This window comes from Stegostoma tigrinum, chromosome 31 (assembly GCF_030684315.1).
Source record: "Stegostoma tigrinum isolate sSteTig4 chromosome 31, sSteTig4.hap1, whole genome shotgun sequence".
NCBI classification, from domain to species: Eukaryota; Metazoa; Chordata; class Chondrichthyes; order Orectolobiformes; family Stegostomatidae; genus Stegostoma; species Stegostoma tigrinum.
Genome location: NC_081384.1, coordinates 25,421,380 through 25,441,226, shown reverse-complemented (window position 1 = coordinate 25,441,226; position 19,847 = coordinate 25,421,380). Strand labels below are relative to the sequence as shown.

The following is a 19,847-nucleotide window of genomic DNA, read 5'->3' as shown; positions in this document are numbered from 1 at the left end:
AGTTATTTCAATCACCAGTAGCCCTCCAATTTGTTGACTATGATATCTCCCCTTCATCCCAGTGTAATGTTCCCCTTTATGCTCCAACTAATGGAAGTCTTTTCTTAAATTGTCATGATAAGGATAAATAAATCTTTCCTATGTTCTGTAGGATAAGATTCTGATCCCAAAACACCAACAAGAACATTGGCTGTCAAAATTACAAAGCTATCACTAGGTTGCAGTTATATGGCCATTTTAGCATTGATGTAAAACAATTCTGAGTGTGTGTAATATGATGATCCATGGGATTAGCTTTTGATCACAAATGGACACCATCACTAAAATTGCTTACTTTCACCTGCACAACATCATCTGATTCCACTCCAACCTCAGGTCATCAGCTGCTGAAATCTTCTTCCATGCCTTTGGTACATCTAGATTTCTAGGTTTGGCTCTTCCATCACACTACCGGTTGGCATTCAACTTCTATTTTTGTTTTGTCCTTCTGTATTCCATTCTTCCCAAATTTGAGGCCATCCCTGGCATGTCTGTACTCCTATCAAGCCTGATTTTCTCATCACCTCCATATTTGCTGATCAACGTTGATTTCCAGTTAAGTCACACGTTGACTTCAGAGTTCTCATCCTTGTTTTCAAATCTCTCCATAATTGAGCCCTTCACTATCTTTGTAATTTCCTCCAACCCCACATTCTTGTGAGATATCTACACTCAACTAAATCTGTCATTTGAGGATCCCTAGTTTTAATTGCTGCACAGTATGTGGCTATGCATTCAAATGATTTGACTTTTAACTTGGGAATTCCATCCCACCTCTTTGATCAACTATTTGGCCAATTGTCCTCATGTAGCTTAGTGTCAAATTTTGTTTAGGAGCATTCCTTTGAAATAACAATTAGGCATTTTATTAAGTTAAAAGTGTTCTATAGATTCAAATTGTTGTGAGGTGGTAGAAGTAGAGTTGGATTTCTGAATAACTAAGCCAATTTTTAAGACAGTTTCAGAATGCACTGAAGTTGAATGATTTTTGATCATCTCCAAGGAACCTCCCAACCTTTTAGTTCAGTGATGCGTTGGAAGGTAACTCTAATCTATCCTCTCTTTTAAAATTACAAAATATCAGCCACAGGAGAAAGCAGAACTTTTACACGCAACATAACTCATTTGATTTGGAGTGATAATGCAATATAAGTGCAGCCTTGCATGTGTTATCTTCTTTGGTGCTAGGAAGCATTGTACAATGTGTAAAATGTCTGAGCTTGCAAGCCTCGAAAGTGTGCATTTGGTACGAAATCACAAAATTGTTTTAAATCTGCATATGAATCATTGGTATTGGTTTTGTTCCAACCTGTGCAGTTGGCACCCCTGCACTTCAGAGCCAGCCTTATCCATCACGATACATGAAGTTTTGAGATGGGTTCTGTTAAAATTAAGTAAGCATGTACGCAGATTTCTATCGTGTATTTTCTTTAAGTGTATATTGAAAAAGAAAACGAGTTATCATCTGCTGCGTTAATGGAATACTATCAGAAAACATTCAGTAATTGATTTTAGTATGTGCCCATTTACATTGGTGAGTCTATTGGCCCTTAAAGGAACATTTCAATTTGCACATTGTGCACAGCAAATGCTACCATCTGTTTTTATAAAAGATGGTTATTTTGACTAACTGTATGGGAAATCGCTCAATGCATTACAATAAACTAACAGATTTATCTTTATCTCAGTGGATTTCTAAAACAAATTTTCTCCCCAAGGAATCACAATTAAGACAGACTAAATGTTGATGTTTGGAAAGATTTGAAGACCTGTCTCCCTCATAAAAGTATATTAAATCCAACAGGGGCATCTAAATTTAATAACCCCTGTGTACACTAATTCCTTATGGAGTAGTAATCAATTATCATTCCATTTACGTAGGATTCAGAGCCATATTTTAAATGCAACCAATGAGTTCACTGAAGCACTTCCTGGAACCCAGTGTGTCATAGTTCTATGGCATTTATTCATCGCTCAGAATCACTTACTTTAATGGAAGAAGAATGGCAAAATCAAAGCTACTTTCTTCTCTGATGTGGTTAATGTAACATTTCTGACTAACAGCACAAACCTGAATCAGGGTTAATGCATGTCAAGCTTACACAGTCAGTTTATTTTAGAAGGGTTTTGTTTTAGTGCTATTAGTGATGACTATAAGCTCCCAAAAAATATACAAATGCCCCTGCGCACACAATAGTCCAGGTTTCCCTTCCTCTGCCATTGCTGGTCAGTAAGCGCTGAGTCAGGCATCACTGGAAACTGGTGTTGTGATTCCCTGAAACAGATGATATATTTCGCCTGAAACACCACACAGACAAGCAACAGATGCAACAGATCAATTTATGCTTGCTTATGTCAATTGCTTTCAGCATCAAGTACGGACTATTCATTTCTTTTTAAATAATTTATTTCCTCTAAACCTCAGTCTGTAAAGTTCTTAGACATGCAAATTGTATGTTCTACCTTTTTCTCTATTTCACTTCGGAGGGCTGCTTTTGCCTGAAGGTTCTTGTCAGCTTGGGCTATCAGTATAACTAATGCGCTCATTGCGAGTCTGTGGAGCCTTCTGCTGTTGTTACTGCCGCTGATGCTGCTGTTTAACTTGCAGACTGTCTCTCCTCCTCAATCCTTCCCTTTCTGTTTCCTATTTCTCGCGCTCTCTCTCTCTTTTTCTCCCCTCTCATACAGCAATTCATTCCTACTGCTCGAGAAGCCTTGAATCACAGTGACAGTTTCAGGAGAGTGCCCAGGGATGGTTGGAGTCCAACAGTAAACAACATAAGAGAAGGAAAACGAAGCAATAAATTAAGGGACTGTTCTCTTATTAACCATCTCTACACGGCTGGCATCCCTGTGGACGCTGAGCAGAGCATTTACACGAACAAACGGACTGCAGTCTGCTTCATGGTTTGTGTTTCATCACAAATATTGTCAGCTGAAGAATCCTTATTACGATTGGTGGGATCTGTTATCCCTCCCACTCTGCCTTTCCATCCCCGCTGCTTCCAAACAGACGAAGGTTTCTGGATGGTGCTGTGTAAGTCAAAAGCAAGAGTTTCCTTCTGTCTGCTGTGAAAGGTTTTGTTTCCACTCAAAAGGGGCAGTGCAGACCAGCCAAAGCTGAGCTCTTACGATAAAGCCTAAACAACTGTTTGATGAACTGAAGCTCTTAGTGCACTAAGCAGCTGGAAGACTGGTAAAATTGGACACACATACAAACACAAATAAAGAGATGGATGAAAAGGAGAACAGCACAGGCAGTGTGGGGAGCCTGCAACCTTCCAGTATCCACGTTTTTGCGAACACATCATCTCTTCATGGAATCAGGCATATATTTGTCTATGGACCAATGACCATGCGACGATTCATGTGGACTGTGGTATTTATTGGCTCCCTGGGCCTACTGGTGGTTGAATGCGCAGAGCGGGTGGCATTTTACTTCTCATACCCGCACGTTGCCAAGCTGGAAGAGGTGGCCACAAACAACCTGGTCTTTCCTGCCGTTACCATCTGCAACTTGAATGAGTTTCGCTTTTCAAAGCTGACAGTAAATGATCTCTACCATGCTGGTGAGCTCCTGGGACTACTCAATGTACACTTAGAGATCCAGAGCCCCCAGATGGCTGATCCCATTGTGCTGAAAGCCCTCAAGGAGAAAGCTGATTTCACACATTACAAACCAAGGGTGTTCAACATGCGAGAGTTTTATGAACGAGTTGGCCACAATCTCAAGGATATGATGCTGTACTGCAAGTTCCGGGGAGTTCGATGTACTCATAAAGACTTCAAAACTGTGAGTAAAAGTTTTCTTGGAGCCATTTCAGTCATTCCACTTCCTTCTATTTTCGTCATCCTGCCTGTCTGTCCTGTGACAGAAGTACAAACCTCATCAGAGGAAACAGGGAAATGATTCCTTTGTGACACATATTGGATCTTGATATTTTCCAAATTAACTCATTCAGAATTATTAATAAGCAATTTGTTTCCATTGTGTACCAAAATGCAACACATTTTTGTTTGCTTTTGGTAGAAATCTGAGAATATGAAAGCAAAATTTTTTTCTATCGATGAGATCAATCTATGGACAGTAAGGATACATTAAATCATGTCATAAGTGACTGTTGCCCCTGTAAATGCGTGAAAAATGATGGCTTAGCTCAGGAATATCTGCTGGTGTAGAATCTGTAAGAATACTGCTGTAACTGATAAAACTTACGGCCTTATAATAGTTGGTTTATGAGGAAGGTCTGTCTGACCCTTGCACTGGATGTTTTTCTTGTCACAAGTGTGCCCTTTGAGAGAGTTGTTGGTTACTTTGTTCAGACCTGTAATGATGAGTATTCCTAGCTATTGTGTTATAATTCGGAAAATCACTTACTTATTTATAACAGTTCTTCAATTGTATTAAGGATGTGATGTTACTATTGTAATCTGTTACAAGACACATAAGCATGTTTATGTGTAGAAGAGAACAGAATGACATGTTAGACAATATTGTGTCATTTTATTGTTGATGCATCTAGTGCTTAAGTGTTTTATTAAAACTGTGACAAAAATAGGATGCTGTATTGTATATGTACTGTATTAGATATAAAACTAGAAATTATTATTATTGACCTCAGCAGACAAATGCCTGACACCTTCACATGACATTCCTTCACCTATACTTTCTGTGGATGCATTAATCAAATTATTTAAACCATTGATGTTGCTCAATGCCTCTGTGTAATAAGTACAGGGAAATACCATATATACATGCTAATCATTGATATGCTAACATTGCCGTGATAGTGGTCAGCTACAGTGGGAACCTGCTGCAGCTTCAACCATGATGGTGTGGCTGCAGAGTTCTTGGTACAGTGTATTCCTCACTGTCCCAGGAACTGAGATTGCTCAAGTATTACTCCAAGGCAATCCAGATTGTGTTCAGCATCTCTTAGAAAAGAGCAATATGTTAGTCATTGCAAGCCACAAGATATTCTAACAAGTGAAGGTTGATTAGAGCTTACTGCATACAGATTTGTGCGACTGCATTTTTGGCTGTCCCACATTGTGATAGATTAGTTGGAAGAGGAGGGCACTGCTGTGAATCTTTACTCTGACCACTCACAAAAGCATATCACCACCAAATGAAAATCTAGAAAATCAGAAACATTTGCCAACAGGACTCAGAATTAAAGCAACAAAAGCTTTTAAGTTTTGTTGGCACTTGGTGTAAGTTTGATGTACAGTTAAGTTCCAGGAGTTCAGTGAAACAATCAGTAATTTTTACTTTTTGTAACTTATTTTCACCTGATGTGGTCACTTGTCTGCATAAACTTAATTTTTGCCAGCACGTTCATGAAGGTTACATGCATTCCATGATAGATGCATGTAAATTGCACTGCTAACTTAATTTTCTTGAGTTGAGTCAAGATTATTGTAAATAATTGATTATGGTTTCGTACAAGGTGTTGAGGAAGCATCCACTGGACATCTGAATGCATCAGGTAGATCCTTTTCCTGATTCCTCTTTAGGTCTCTTGGAAATGGTACAAAACAGACTATTGTGAGGAGATTGTGAATTAGTACCCGCTTAACTGGAATCTGAAGCAGACCTGAATCACAGTCACCTCTATATTCTGAAAGAGACTCGATCCGTAGGCCGTACAACATCAAACTATTAACGCTCCAAAATAACCTGAAAAAAATATGCAAGAAGTCAAAAATGGATGAAGATTGTATTCTTAAGTAAGTGAAAACATTAGTCTGAAACAGACCAAATTTGACAAAAATTGATTTCTAAACCAGGGTTGAACTGAGCCCAAATCACACATTGTCTAACTGGGTCAATGGAAAAAGTGATCTTGAATCTCAGAGAAACTTGTGTCTTGCAGAAGCTGTATAGTGGATAATTTTCTCTCAGTGAGTCTTTTCCACCTTTTACTTTGAATGGAATTTGGTTTGCATTGAAGTTTGCTTTCAAAGTTTAATTGTTTCATGATATCTAACTTCTTTTTGCTGTGTTGACTAGAGAAAATAATGATAAGGAAATGGTTGACCATAGGGCATGAGGCCAATCATATAGATAACACCACGATATTTTCATGTTAATGCATTTGAAATGCAATTGATTATATGTATTGGCAGCTTCCCTATAAGTACCATTTTGTACAAGATGACTGATGAGGATCTGCTGTGGATTTGCCTTGTAGTTTCTGTTGGAAATGGTTGAGGTTCAACTGCTAGGATACGTGATTACATTAGATATCATTTTCTTTTCTTTTCTCTTGGTATATGTATCCAATTTGTAACACTGCTTCCCTGATGTCCAATATTGGGCAAGCAAACAGGGCCACAACTGAATATTGAGAGTACTACATCATTGCCTTTAATTCTGCCATAACAGTCTTTCTCAGGCAAACTAATCCCATTCCTGCGAGCAATCTGACATCAAACCTGTTTCATGAGATGCCTACAGCTGGCATTAATTGTAATAGGATCTTCTTTGGTTAGTTTTGCTGCACCTACCCTTCTTCTAGTACAGAATTTTAAATTTTATTTTATTTAAAGTTGTTTAATTTGCCAAATTAGGAATTTTGCCATTTAAATTACTGTGGTTTGGCTAGGTGGGTACAATTATAATGTTCCACTTTCCAACTTATGGTACCTAACTCCCGTTTTAACATTGATTCCAATGGAAATCCACACCCCACTTAAAGTTATTTCACTTAAGGTCACACCTTTCAGGAGAACAAACACAAATATATATGAGGACCTCATGTATTGTGCAATAAACTCCGGCTTGTTCATCAAATGCTCACATTTTCTACCAGAGACTTATTAGTCCTTCTCTATTTAATACTTGTAAACACCATAGAATTTTTTTCTATTCATTTGTGGGATGTGGGTTTCGCTGGCTGGCCAGCATTTCTTGCCCATCTCTAGCAGCCCACCACCAACTTCTCGAGGGCAGCTAGGAATGGGCAAGAAATGCTGGCCAGCCAGGATGCCCACATCCCACAAATGAATTTTTTAAAAATCCATGGTGTTTACAAGTATTAAATAGAGAAGGACTAATAAGTCTCTGGTAGAAAACGTGAGCATTTGATGAACAAGCAGGAGCTTATTGCACAATACACGAGGTCCTCACATATATGTGCAGTTGTGTTCCTGAAAGATGTTTCACCTTAAGCGAAAAAACTATAAATGGGGTGTAGATTTCTGTCAGAATCAATGTTAAAAAAGGAGTTAGGTTCCATAAGCCTGAGAGTGAAATATTATATCTGTACCCACTAAGCCAAAACACAGTGCTTTAAATGGCTAAATTCCTAACTTAGTAAATTAAACAATTTTAAATAAAGCAAATTTAAAAACAGAAAACAAAAATGTAACATTGTACTTTTTGAAACTCCTGTAGTTGATCCCCTAGAATGAAGCCTGGCCTTGCTGCTAAGGGGACATTCTCTTTGGGCTTCAGGCTATTGCTTGTTCCTGGCCACGTCTATCGCTGTGCCACATTATGGTCTGAGGTCTGTACTAGGGAGATTCCCACTCTCCAGGCCTCAGATTCCCCTCCTGCACCTTGCTGGAGCTGGCGTCGGCCTCTGACCATGGTGCAGACATTACTCATCAGCATTTCAAACCCATCTTCCCAAAGAGTCTGCCCCTACCTCTTCCCCATGATCCAAATGGATGCAACAGAACTACTTCTCGCGGCTGGCCACAGAGCCGGCTGTACTTTTTACACACATGCATACCCACCCACGCAACCACACCCACACACCACATGGACGCAACCTCATCCGCACACACACACACACACACACACACACACACACTCAGACACAGAAATGCGTATATACACACCGAATACATGCTCACAACCACACACACACTACCACATGTACACAACTGTACAGACACATGTGCACAACAATGCACAAACATACACACATTGCCACGTAACTACCCACAACCCCACACACACACACACACACACACACACACACACAGACACACACACACACACACACACCCTTGCTGAATGACTTAGCACACCCCACTCCCATACCTACCATCACACCTTGAGGCAGGGGCAGCTGGAACTGTGGGACACACCTGGTAGCGCATGGCATTTGGGAACGACTCTGGGCTGCTGCAAACTCCATCAGACCACTACCCACTGCCTTTCTTCCACCCTGGACAAGCTCCCCTACACTGTTCTACTGGCTGCAAGCTTTGATCCGCTGCAGGAACCCAGCAACTGCCTCTGAGGGAGGGGAGAAAATGCAACTGAGCTCAGCAATGTTGGACACTGTGCCAACCAGGAGAAGCCCAAGGTCCTAGAGGCAGCCTGGAGGAGCAGCTCCAGGGAATGGTGACCAAAACAGACCAGATAGGCAGCAGCAAGAAGTGTCATGGTCCCCTGCTATACCTACCACCTCCACAAAAAACACCATTGCCTGTGGCAAACTGGGTATGGCTTCAACTCTGCAAGAGAGTGAGATTGGCATTATTTTGGGGTAATCTGATTGAGTATAACAACAAAACAATTTAAAACAAATCTTATGACTGTTTATGAGATTTCAGACACAAGTAACGTAATGATGTTAAAATGAAGCAACTTAAATGGGGCAACATTAAACACTGAGTCAGTGTAATAAGATAATGGGCTCCATTTGCTTAAGAACAGGTTAACCATATTTAATACTGTATAACAGATATTGTTATCTTCCAAAAGATAACAGCTTGGTCTAAGCTAAAAGGCTGCAGCTTACAGAATTAACTGACAACTAACAATAAACTAGAAAAACTGACCAACTCCTCCCAGATAATCATTTATGTATCAGTGGGCAGAGTTATTTTAAACTTTTGGAGTTAACCACTTCAGGCTAACTGCCTTACATAATAGATACTGACTTTTAGAATTTTTGATTTGTGTTTGACTCCCAGAGCCCCCCTTCCATCACTAAATCTGTCTATCCATAAAACTGCCTGCTTTGATTTATTTTTTACTGTAACCCTCAAGCTTGTCTTTTGATCTTTCAGCTTGACTATTCTAATACACTGCTGACTGGTCTCCCAGCCTCCCAGCACCCCACCTTTTATTCTTAAACACATCCTTAACTCAGTTATCCTTACCTTACCCCATGCTTCATGCAGCCAGCAACCCTGTCCTTGCTGATCTGCTATGGCTCCCATTCCAATAATACTTCCATTTTCAAATCCATGGCCTTGAATCTTTCACAACTCTGTCATCTCCTCCAGCCCTACAAACCATTTAAATTGAGCACCACTGTTTCTTGCATCTTAAGCATCCTTGAGTTTAGCTACCATACATAGCTGTGTTTTCGACTTCCTTGGTCCATAACCTTTGAAATTCCATACTCAAATGTCTGCCTCCCTCTGTCCCATTCAAAAATATTCTTTAAAACCTATCTCTTTGACCAGGTTTTTTTTGTCACCAGTCCTGATATCTTCTAATAATGCTGTTGGCATCATGTTTTGGCCATCATGCTACATTAAAGGTTCTATATTGCTGCAAATTGTATTTATACTGAAAATTTAGATGTGTCCCAATTTCAGCGTTAAATATTTATCATCTTATTCTGTGGAAGTGCATGCAAATAATATTATGACATCTGCAAAAAGCATTCATTAACCATATATAAATATCTAATCTGAAGAATCTCTTTTGAAACTTGTTAAAAGTTGAAGATTTTACCCAGTGGATTTGCATCTTCAAAGTATAGTTCCTGTACTCTGATGCGTATAATATTGACTTCCATCATTCTGTATTGATATGTGAAATCATGTATTGATGTGTGAGGGTACTATGCTCTCTGGGGTATCAATAGGCCTTTTTTTAAAGACTTGGACATGACTAGTTATTTATTCAAGCACAGGATTTGTATTAACATATTTCTTTAATTGCAAAAAGAAATGAACAGCAATGTACAAGTGGCTGTAAAACTCCAGATTGCTGATTACAATCTGTAGCATGTTGTTGCAGTAACAGTAACAAATGTCAGTCAGTTGGAAATTATAAACTTGCCTGTCAGTCTGTGGCACCAGTACATTGGTGGAGTTCAGGCATACTGGATGACTGGATAATACTGGAAAGATTGGATGATGGCAACATGTCTTTTTGTAGCTGTAGCTCCATATGTTCAATAACAACAAATAAATCATTAAGATTTAACTTTTAGATCAAGTTTTGGCAGTATGATGTGGTCAGAAAGCTTATAAACTTATCATGCAATTACTAATGAAGCTGACAGTTGCTTTGAAATTGTGGCGTCATGGTTTAGCGGCGTAAGTCAATGGAATCATGATGTAATGATGATATAACATTACATGACTAAGAGACACTTAAGTGAGATCTAATGGCGATGACACTTTGCTTGTGTAGATCAATATCTATATGTCATGTGAGTATATAGGTGTGGGTTCTGCTAAAGTGTCCCCTGACTACAGTAGATCCATAAAAGAGAAATGAGGCTACCCACCTTCAGTCTCACTGACCTGAAGATGAAATAGGAATGGAAGAAAAATATCACAATTTGATAGTAAGTATAACTCCAATACCTATAACCATGAAAATACAAATTGGTTTGAATATAGACTGGGCTCAGATTGGTGTTTGCAGTTCGTCTGCAGTGCAGGCAAAGAGGAATCACTTTGCCAGTGTGACCAACATCTTTCACATTGTCAATCACTTCATTCTTCAGATGGGTATTTTGTCTGATCCTTGCAGCTACACAATGAATCACTTTATCCCACAACAGAAACTTCACAAACCTGATGTTGCATCCACGTTATGAGGAAAGAACACTGTCAGCACAATGGTCAGTGAGTCAGCAATGGAAACTGGTGAGTGTGAATGTCTTAAAGCATAACTTCATGAATCTAAAGTCTAGCTTTCACTTAAATTTAACAAGTAATTAAATAATACATTTTAAGTTAACTTCTCAAATGTTACTACAATTTTAATCCAAGGTTTTAAAAGTTCAGAGGTTAATGAGTGTTTGGTTTAATGCAGTGTTTATGAAGTTTGAATCAATTGTTTTCATGAAGTATAAATAGACACCTCCCTCAGTACTGTATTCATTCACACTGGCTGCTGCCTTGGTTATACAGAATATAAAATGAGAGTTTGAAGGGTTAAAGGGAGCTTGTTGCAGGGAGGAGGAGGTACTACTTTCATATTATGTGGTTTTCGGTCTCCTGTATTTGCCTGTACGTCTGTACAGAAGAAGAAGCTGACTGCTTGTTACTAAAAAGCTATTCTACCGCTCTAATTCCACATAATGATTTTTAAAGTTACAAGCTGGCAGGTTGGCTTGGCCAAGTGGAGTGCACATCATCGAGATGTGTGAATTCATGGAAAAGTCACATGTCACAGACGAACACATCTTTAGGAAGTGTCACTACGCAAGCTTGTGGTCCAAGTTTCAAAAATTGAGTGATATTTGAAGTCACTGTTGTGTACCTATGAGGCTGAGGGCAATGAGGATAGCATACTTAGGGAGATGTTCACATGTTGGAAGCTTATAGGCAGCAAGGAAATAGATCATCACAGCAGTGTAAGAAATCCAGATAGGTAGTCCACAAATCGGTGAGTCGAACGTGTTTTTTAATCAATATTCCATTTTGGATACAGGTGACGGAAATGGTTCCTTAGGAGAGTGGAGCCTGAGCATGGGAAGGAGGATGGAAGAGCAATAGTGATAGAGAATTTCTTAGTCAGGGGATCAGACAGGCACTTCTATGGCCATATCACCAAGATGGTATGGTGCCTCCTTGGTGCCCGAATAAAGGATGCGGAAAGACTGCAAGACATACTTCTGGGAAAGGAGGATCATCTAACATTTGTGGTGCATGTTTATACCAATAGTATAGGTAGGAATTGGGATAAGCCCTGAAAGCAGATTTCAGGAAACTAGCTAGGACGTTTAAAAGTAATACTTCCAAAGCAGTGGTCTCAGGAGAACTCCCAGTCCGGCATACTAATGGATATAAAAATAAGAGATTTGAATGATTGCACATTTGGTTGGAAAGCTGGTGTAGGAGGGTAGATGTATGGTTTTGAGAACTTTGGGACCAGGTTTGGGGAAGGTGTGACATGCACAAACTGGACAGTCTACACATGAATAGCACTGGGATAAATATCCTAGCAGGGAGATATACTAGGGCTGGCCAGGAAGGTTTAAACTAGATTGGTGAAAGAAACTTGAAGGCAAATTCAAAACAGTACAGGAGGCAGAGACTTAGTGACTTTGAAAGGAAGGACGTATGTATGAAACAAAGGTACACATACAAACAGAAGGAGTACAGCAAATAAAGCAAATAATCTGAGGGCACAGATAGATGTATGGCAACATGATGTTATTGCTATGATGACCCTAGTTTAAAAAAGGGCAAGGATGACAGCTCAACATCCATGGATAGAGAGTTTGCAGGCAGGATAGAAAAGGGAATAAAAAGGTGGGGACGCAATATAATTCGTTAAGGAATCAATCATAGCTATGATGAAAGAAGGCCAAAGTTGGATTATTGTAGTGCCGCTCAGTCACCTCATGACAGGAAGGATATAATAGCTCGAGAAAGAGACCAGAGGCAATTTTGATAATGTTGTCAGGTCTTGAAAACTACAACTATGAGAAAAGATTAAACAGGCTAGGATTATTTTCCTTAGAACAGTGGAGGCTGAGGTGTGATATAATTGAATTGTACAAATTCATGAGGGGCTTGGATACAGTGGACAGTGAAGACTGTTTCTCCATGTGAAGAGATCATCACAAGAGGCCACAGGTAGGGCAGCACGGTGGCCCTGTGGTTAGCACTGCTGTCTTACAGCACCAAGTACCCAAGTCTGATTGACTGCGTGTGTGGAGTTTGTGCAGTCTTCCTGTGTCTGTTTGGGTTTCTTCCAGGTACTCTGGTTTCCTCCCACAGTTGAAAAATGTGCAACTTAGATGGATTGACCATGCTAAATTGCCCATAATGTCCAGGGATGTGAGTCTAGGTGGGTTAGCCATGGCAAATGCAGGGCTACAGGGATAGAGTTGTGGGGGACGGCAGGTGTGGTGCTCTTCAGAGGGTTGGCGTGGACAAGATTGGCCAAATGGGCTCCTTCCACCCTATATAGATCCTGTGATTTAAGGTGATCATTAGAAGCATTAGTGGGGCTATGAGGAACACTTTGTTCCATAGGGTAGTGGATGTCTGTGATTTGCTGCACAGTTTGGTGATTCAGAAGGAAACCTTAATTTCATTCAAATGGAATCTAGATCTATACCTGAAACATTATAACCTACGAAATGCAATGAACCAGGTGCTGGTAAGTGGACTTAGATTTGGCAGCTTCTTTTATCAGTTGGTGCAGACAGATGGGCTGAATGGCCTATTTTGGTGCTACAATATTTCTGGGATTCAGCGATCAATCTGACAATTGGCTGGATTGATTGTTACACTTGGATAAGAAAACACAAGCTCTATGTCATTAGTTGGAGAGCCACCTGAGGACTACAGTTGACATCATAGGGATTGATCAGGGTGTGAGCGAAGTAGTTTGTGGGGTATGGTCCCATTTAATCTACACTGAGGCACTCTCACTGTTAAGATTGAGATAATAGTGTGATTGGTTTGATAGTGTTACCATATAAAAAGAGGTGTATTTATTATATGTCTCAGCTGATCTTTTCCACAGGCTTGTCAAATATATCATGAAGATGAAGTCACTCTACCTAAATGTAATTTGAATGAATTAAGTAGGACTGCAAACCAAAAAGATAGAATTAGGTCAGATGGAAATGCTTCCTGAACATTTAGAACAGTTCATGACCTATTGATGGAATTGAAAGTTAGCACGCGAATATTCTCCATATTTAGAATGAGGCTTGAGGGCTGCAATATCATCTGCCACAAAACAGAAGCCTTAAACTGTTTTGCAGTCTTATGAAATACACTTCAGGATAAATGGCTTATGTACTTAACTTTGTGCACTATAGTGAAGACTTAGTTCAAGCCTTGAAACGGTATAGGAATTAATAAGCAGCTCAGACGAACTCGTTGCCAGGCTCAACGAGTTATGGGCTCATTGATATCCCGAATGTTGATGGACAGAGCTTAACTACTCTGTGAATAGCTCAAATGTTTGTAAAAATCAGAGGCTTTTTAAACAGCAATAACTGGTTATTCAAACGAATGCAGACATTCCTATCATTAACAGGTAATTGGGTTAGCAGGTTTTGCTTCATCAAAAGAAGAATTCACCATTCTGATATCTACATTTGCAGCAGAAATAATTGGATTTAAGAATTTAAATAGACCTTTCATGGCATTTCCTGGGCCTGCTCCTGGTCCTCCTTTTATTTTATATTATTATATAATATAAATAATATGCTGCTTCAGACTAATGGAAGCACCATGACACGTAACACATCCACATACCAATTTGCTGGCAATGTATAGTTGTTCCCTCCTGAGGTTAGTTAGAGGTTAATTACTCCTGGAGGATGCTTGGGTCAACCAGCACTCAGAAATCGTTTTCTCATTTTGTGATGCAATATGTCTTTTGTACTTTTCTTTCTCGTTTTATACAGTTTTGTTGTAAAAAGTGTGACAATTTATATATTTACTATTTGACATCTGATGAGTACTGCTTGAAGCTTAATATACGCATCAATACCAGCAGAACTCCATGGCATTGTTCTTGATGGGTGAATGGTTTTGCTGTTTCTTACAGTGAGAACAGATTGTAAATGGTGAACAAATGTCATCTGCTGTTTATAGCTTTCCCCTTGCCTATTTACTTTTCATGAAACCTTACACTGGAATTTGTGAAGAGTGAGCGAAAGAAGTAGCACAGTGCCCTTTATACAGCAAATAACAATGTATCTCCTAAATCGATCAGACCACAGGACAACGAAATAAATAGTAGAAGGTACATATAGTACAATAGTGCAGAGCATGTTGAAAGGCTAGGGGAGAGTAGAGCCTGGAGACAGTCACTGGTACCTTAACGACTGGAAGAACGAAAGGTACAGAGACTGTCAGCAGCACTTAAAAGAATGAGAGAAAAGAGCACCTTTGCATTTGAAATGCTGAAGTTAAATGGGGGTCTGTTTAGTTACTGGACACTTCTGGTGCTCCAATTGCATGTAAATATAGTTTTGCCTTTGTTTTCTTAGATACAGTCAAACTCCAATGTTTTCATTTCCTTAATCTGCCATAGTACAGAACCAAACTGCATTTGTCGCTGTGTTTATAAGATTCTTTAAGAATAAACTATATTTGTGAAATAAAAGAAAAATCAAGTGGCGACAGCAGCTTCATAAAGAGAAGAGCAGACCTGAATGATAAAGCAGGGGTCAACAAACGACATGAGATAGTCCCTTTAGCCTGTATCTTGCTGCAAAAGAATTGTGCAATGGCACAGGAAAAAAGGAAGGTGATTGTTGAGTATTTCTACGGTGTCTCTTTTGATTAGCCAAAAGGTTTAAGTAAGAAGATGTTTCTGCAACTGTAGACCATAGTAAGGAAGTTCATTTTCAAAATACGTAACATTTGATCAATCAGTTAATTAATTAATTAATTAGAATAGAGCTTGCTGGGCAGGTGGTGTGTTGCAGCTCTGGTTTGTGGGAGCTGGTAAATGTTGGTGAGATCCACAGTGATCACATGTGTAGCAAGTGTCAGTGCCTAGAGGATGTTTGGCACAGTGCACTGCATAAAAGGCTATGACACAAGATAGGAACTCATGGTACTAGGGGTAATAGCGAGTTTTGAGAAGATTTGTAGCTCAGGTTGAGGTTCTGGATGTGAGTTTGCTCGCTGAGCCGGAAGGTTAGTTTTCAGACGTTTCGTCACCATTCTAGGTAACATCATCAGTGAGCCTCCGACGAAGCGCTGGTGTTATGTCCCGCTTTCTATTTATCTGGTTAGGTTTCCTTGGGTTGGTGATGTCATTTCCTGCATTGGTGATGTCATTTCCTGTTCTTTTTCTCAGGGGATGGTAGATTGGCTCCAAGTCAATGTGTTTGTTGATGGAATTCCGGTTGGAATGCCATGCTTCTAGGAATTCTCGTGCATGTCTCTGTTTGGCTTGTCCTAGGATGGATGTGTTGTCCCAATCAAAGTGGTGTCCTTCCTTATCTGTATGTAAGGATACGAGTGATAGTGGGTCATGTCGTTTTGTGGCTAGTTGTTGTTACTAGGGGTAATGTATTAGCATAGATTGAGAATTGGTTACCACCTGGAAAATAGAAATTTGGGATTAATGGGTCTTTTTAAGGTTGGAAATATGGAACTAGTGGAATGCCAATTTGTTTCCAAATTTGCCATACGTAAATTGACAGGAGACCATTCTGCGATCAGGACATTGGAAATTGCAAGCGATTTATTCAGGCTGAGTGAATGGGTAAAAACTTAGTAGATGGAGTTTAATGTTGGCAGACTACTATTTAGGTGGAGGGACATTCCAAAAAAGTGCAGTACAGAGGGATGTCCACACACCAAAAAGTTAGCATGTGGATGCAACGAGTAATTAAGAAGGCAAGTGAAATTTTGGTCTTCACTGCTATGGGATTGGAGTTTTAAAAATAAGGGAACTCTTGTTGCCACAGATTGTTGAGGCTTCCAGTGTACAGTTGTGGTCTCCATAGTTAAGAAAGGATATCATGGCATTGGAGGCAGTTTAAAAGAGATTCACTAGGCAGATTCCTAGCATGAAGAGGTTGGCTTATTGGGAACAGCCATATAGATCAGGCCTTTATTCATTGACATTTATAACAAAGTGAGGTGATCTTATTGGAATGTACAAAATTCGAAAAGGCCTGACAGGGTGGATGAGAAAGGATGTTTCCACTGGAATTCCCTACCCTAAAAGATGGTTGAGGCTAGATCTCCTAAAGTATTTAAAGAGGAGGTTGAAAAAGTTTTAAAATATTGGGACGTTGAGGGCTGTGAGTAGTTGGCACAAAAGACAAGCTGAGGCCTAGGGCCTTTTATTGAATGGTGAATCAGACTTGAGGGGCTGAATGGCTTACTTCTGCTGCTATATTTTAATGAGCCAGATTGGTGAAAATGCAGAGGCATGGGATTGAGGGAGATTTAGCAGTTTGGATTAGAAACTGGCTTTCTGTAAGAAGGCAACGAGCGGTGGCTGATGGAAAATATTCAGCCTGGAGTCCGGTTACTAGTGGTGTGCCTCAAGGATGTGTTTTGTGACCACTGCTGTTTGTCATTTTTATAAACGACTTGGGCGCAAGAGTAGGTGAATGGGTTACTAAGTTTGCAGATGACACTAAAGTCGGTGGAGTGGTGGACAGTGTGGGAGAATGTTGCAGGTTGCAGGGAGACTTGGATAAACTGCAGAGTTGGGCTGAAAGGTGGCAAATGGAGTTCAATGTGGATAAATGTGAGGTGATTCACTTTGGAAAGAATAATAGGAAGGTAGAATACTGGGTCAATGGAAAGGTTCTTGGTTGTGTCGATGTGCAGAGCGATCTTGGTGTCCATGTACATAGATCCCTGAAAGTTGCCACCCAGGTTGATGGTGCTGTTAAAAAGGCTTACGGTGTGTTAGGTTTTATTGGTAGAGGGATTGTGTTCTGGAGCCGTGATGTCATGCTGCAACTGTACAAAATGCTAGTGCGCCCTCACTTGGAATATTGTGTACAGTTCTGGTCGCTCCATTACAGGAAGGATGTGGAAGCATTGGAAAAGGTGCACAGGAGATTGACCAGGATATTGCCTGGTCTGGAGTGAAGGTCTTTTGAGGGAAGGCTGAGGGACTTGGGTCTGTTCTCATTGGAGAGATGAAGGCTAAGAGGGGATTTAATAGAGTCATACAAGATGATCAGAGGGTTAGATAGGGTGGACAGTGAGAGTCTTTTTCCGAGGATATGACGTCGGTGTGTACGAGGGGGCACAGCTGCAAATTGAGGGGTGATAGATTTAAGACAGATGTCAGAGGCAGGTTCTTTACTCAGAGAGTGGTAAGGGTGTGGAATATCCTGCCTGCCAATGTAGTTAACTCAGCCACATTAGGGGCATTTAAGTGGCCTTTGGATTAGCATATGGATGATGATGGGATAGTGTAGGGGGATGGATTAGTTCACAGGTCGGCACAACATCGAGGGCCGAAGGGCCTGTTCTACGCCGTATTGATCTATGTTCTATGTTCTAGAACCATGAATTGGAACTTATCAGGCACAGGTCGATAAGTAAAGAGGGGAAGAAAGATTTAAAGAGACATAAAGTAAAAGTTTAACAGGTTTTACGTTGTACAATTATTCAGCTGCCAAGACTGGGATGTTAAATTTGAAACTTAATTTTCAGAACTGGAGAAGTTGATTAATAATAATTAACACCTGTGTTGTTTCAAGAAAGTATTTACTCTTAATAAGTATGCCTTTACTTTCTATCGTAAGTTCAGTTGATACTTCTATAGTAAGTTTACAAGTACAGAAACATCATCGTGTTCAATGCATTTGAACAGTGAATCAGCTGCTATGGTGGTGCCATTTTTGGAAAACTAACAACAGGCAAACACCTTTTGAATTTCTGTGTTTAATCACTCGTCTGCCCTAAGCTGAAGTTGTCGTACAATTTCTCCAAAATAAACACTGGATGCTATTGGGCTTATTGTCGCTACTACAGTAAATCTGGCTGATCAGATCAAGAAATTTTTATTTTAGTTCTCAATTTGATTTAAAGATCTGTTGTTCACTATCTCACATTGAACTTAAATGTGAACAAACGTTGGTGTGAGCTCAAGGAGAGACCATGAACTTTCAAAAATGGATTTATATTACGTGATTATTAAATGAAAGATTGATTGTCACAAGGTTTCATGTGCTTTCTAAAATAAATTGGTTTTACTGTCTGATAATTATACTAAGTTAATCTTCCTGACAACACTATATTTGGTAAACCTTGATTATTTAAGCTTGAAAATTTCATTGGAAGACACCTTATTCTTTTTCACTTGTAAAAAAGAGCGTTTCAATACATTACTAATCTTCACTTCTCCTGAGTCCAAACGTAGGTGTGCCAGCTAAAGTTCCTAGAAATACACTGTAATTCTCCTCAGTTTCAGACCCTGGCATTTAGACCTCTGGAGCACTTTCCCTCAACAAGGATTCTTCAATCAGACATAACAGACAGATTCATCATGGCCCTGGACCATTTCATTTTGAGCACAAAACCCACTCTCTATTCCTGCTCTGTGGTTCCAAATTGGGAACATCCCAATTCCTAATGGTCTCAACACTTTGTTTTGTCTGCTGGCAGATACACCACTAACTAATTATAGTCTTCCAAGCTAATTGTTACTGTTAGAAAACACAAAGATAGATGCAAAACAAAGACAACCTCGCTGCAATCTATCCTCATGGTAACCTGTCATACTCAAGGTGTTCCAGGTAGATAATTAGCTTCAGTTCTCAACTCTATCTTTCCAACATGAAAAGCATGCAGACATTTTAAATTCTTCCTTACTTTTCCTTTGCTTTCAAAGTTTTCTGGGATCCATATGAAGAATTTACACATGTAATAAAGATAATTGTATCCATCTCATCTTTACCAAGACACAGTAAGAGATTACCCATTGTTCAGATTTTTCACATCTAATTCAGACCTTACTGAATAAGCATAAGGTCAGAAATCACACAACATCAGGTTATAGTCCAACAGGTTTACTTGAAAACACAAACTGTCAAAGCACTGAGGCTCAAACGCTGGTGTTTTCAAATAAACCTGTTGGACTATGGCCTGGTGTTGTGTGATTTCTGACCTTGTCCACCTCAGTCTAACACCAG

General features: G+C 39.7%; 1 protein-coding gene across 1 annotated transcript in view; it reads left to right on the top strand.

Moving 5' to 3' along the window:
• Nucleotides 1-2,641: 2,641 nt before the first annotated feature.
• LOC125466230 (acid-sensing ion channel 2-like) overlaps nucleotides 2,642-19,847 on the top strand; it is a 1,220,788-nt gene continuing 1,203,582 nt past the window's right edge. Inside the window, exon 1 of the mRNA XM_048560490.2 lies at nucleotides 2,642-3,832. Coding sequence (XP_048416447.1) covers nucleotides 3,272-3,832 — 561 coding nt within the window. The 5' untranslated portion in view covers nucleotides 2,642-3,271. The remainder of the gene's footprint in view (nucleotides 3,833-19,847) is intronic.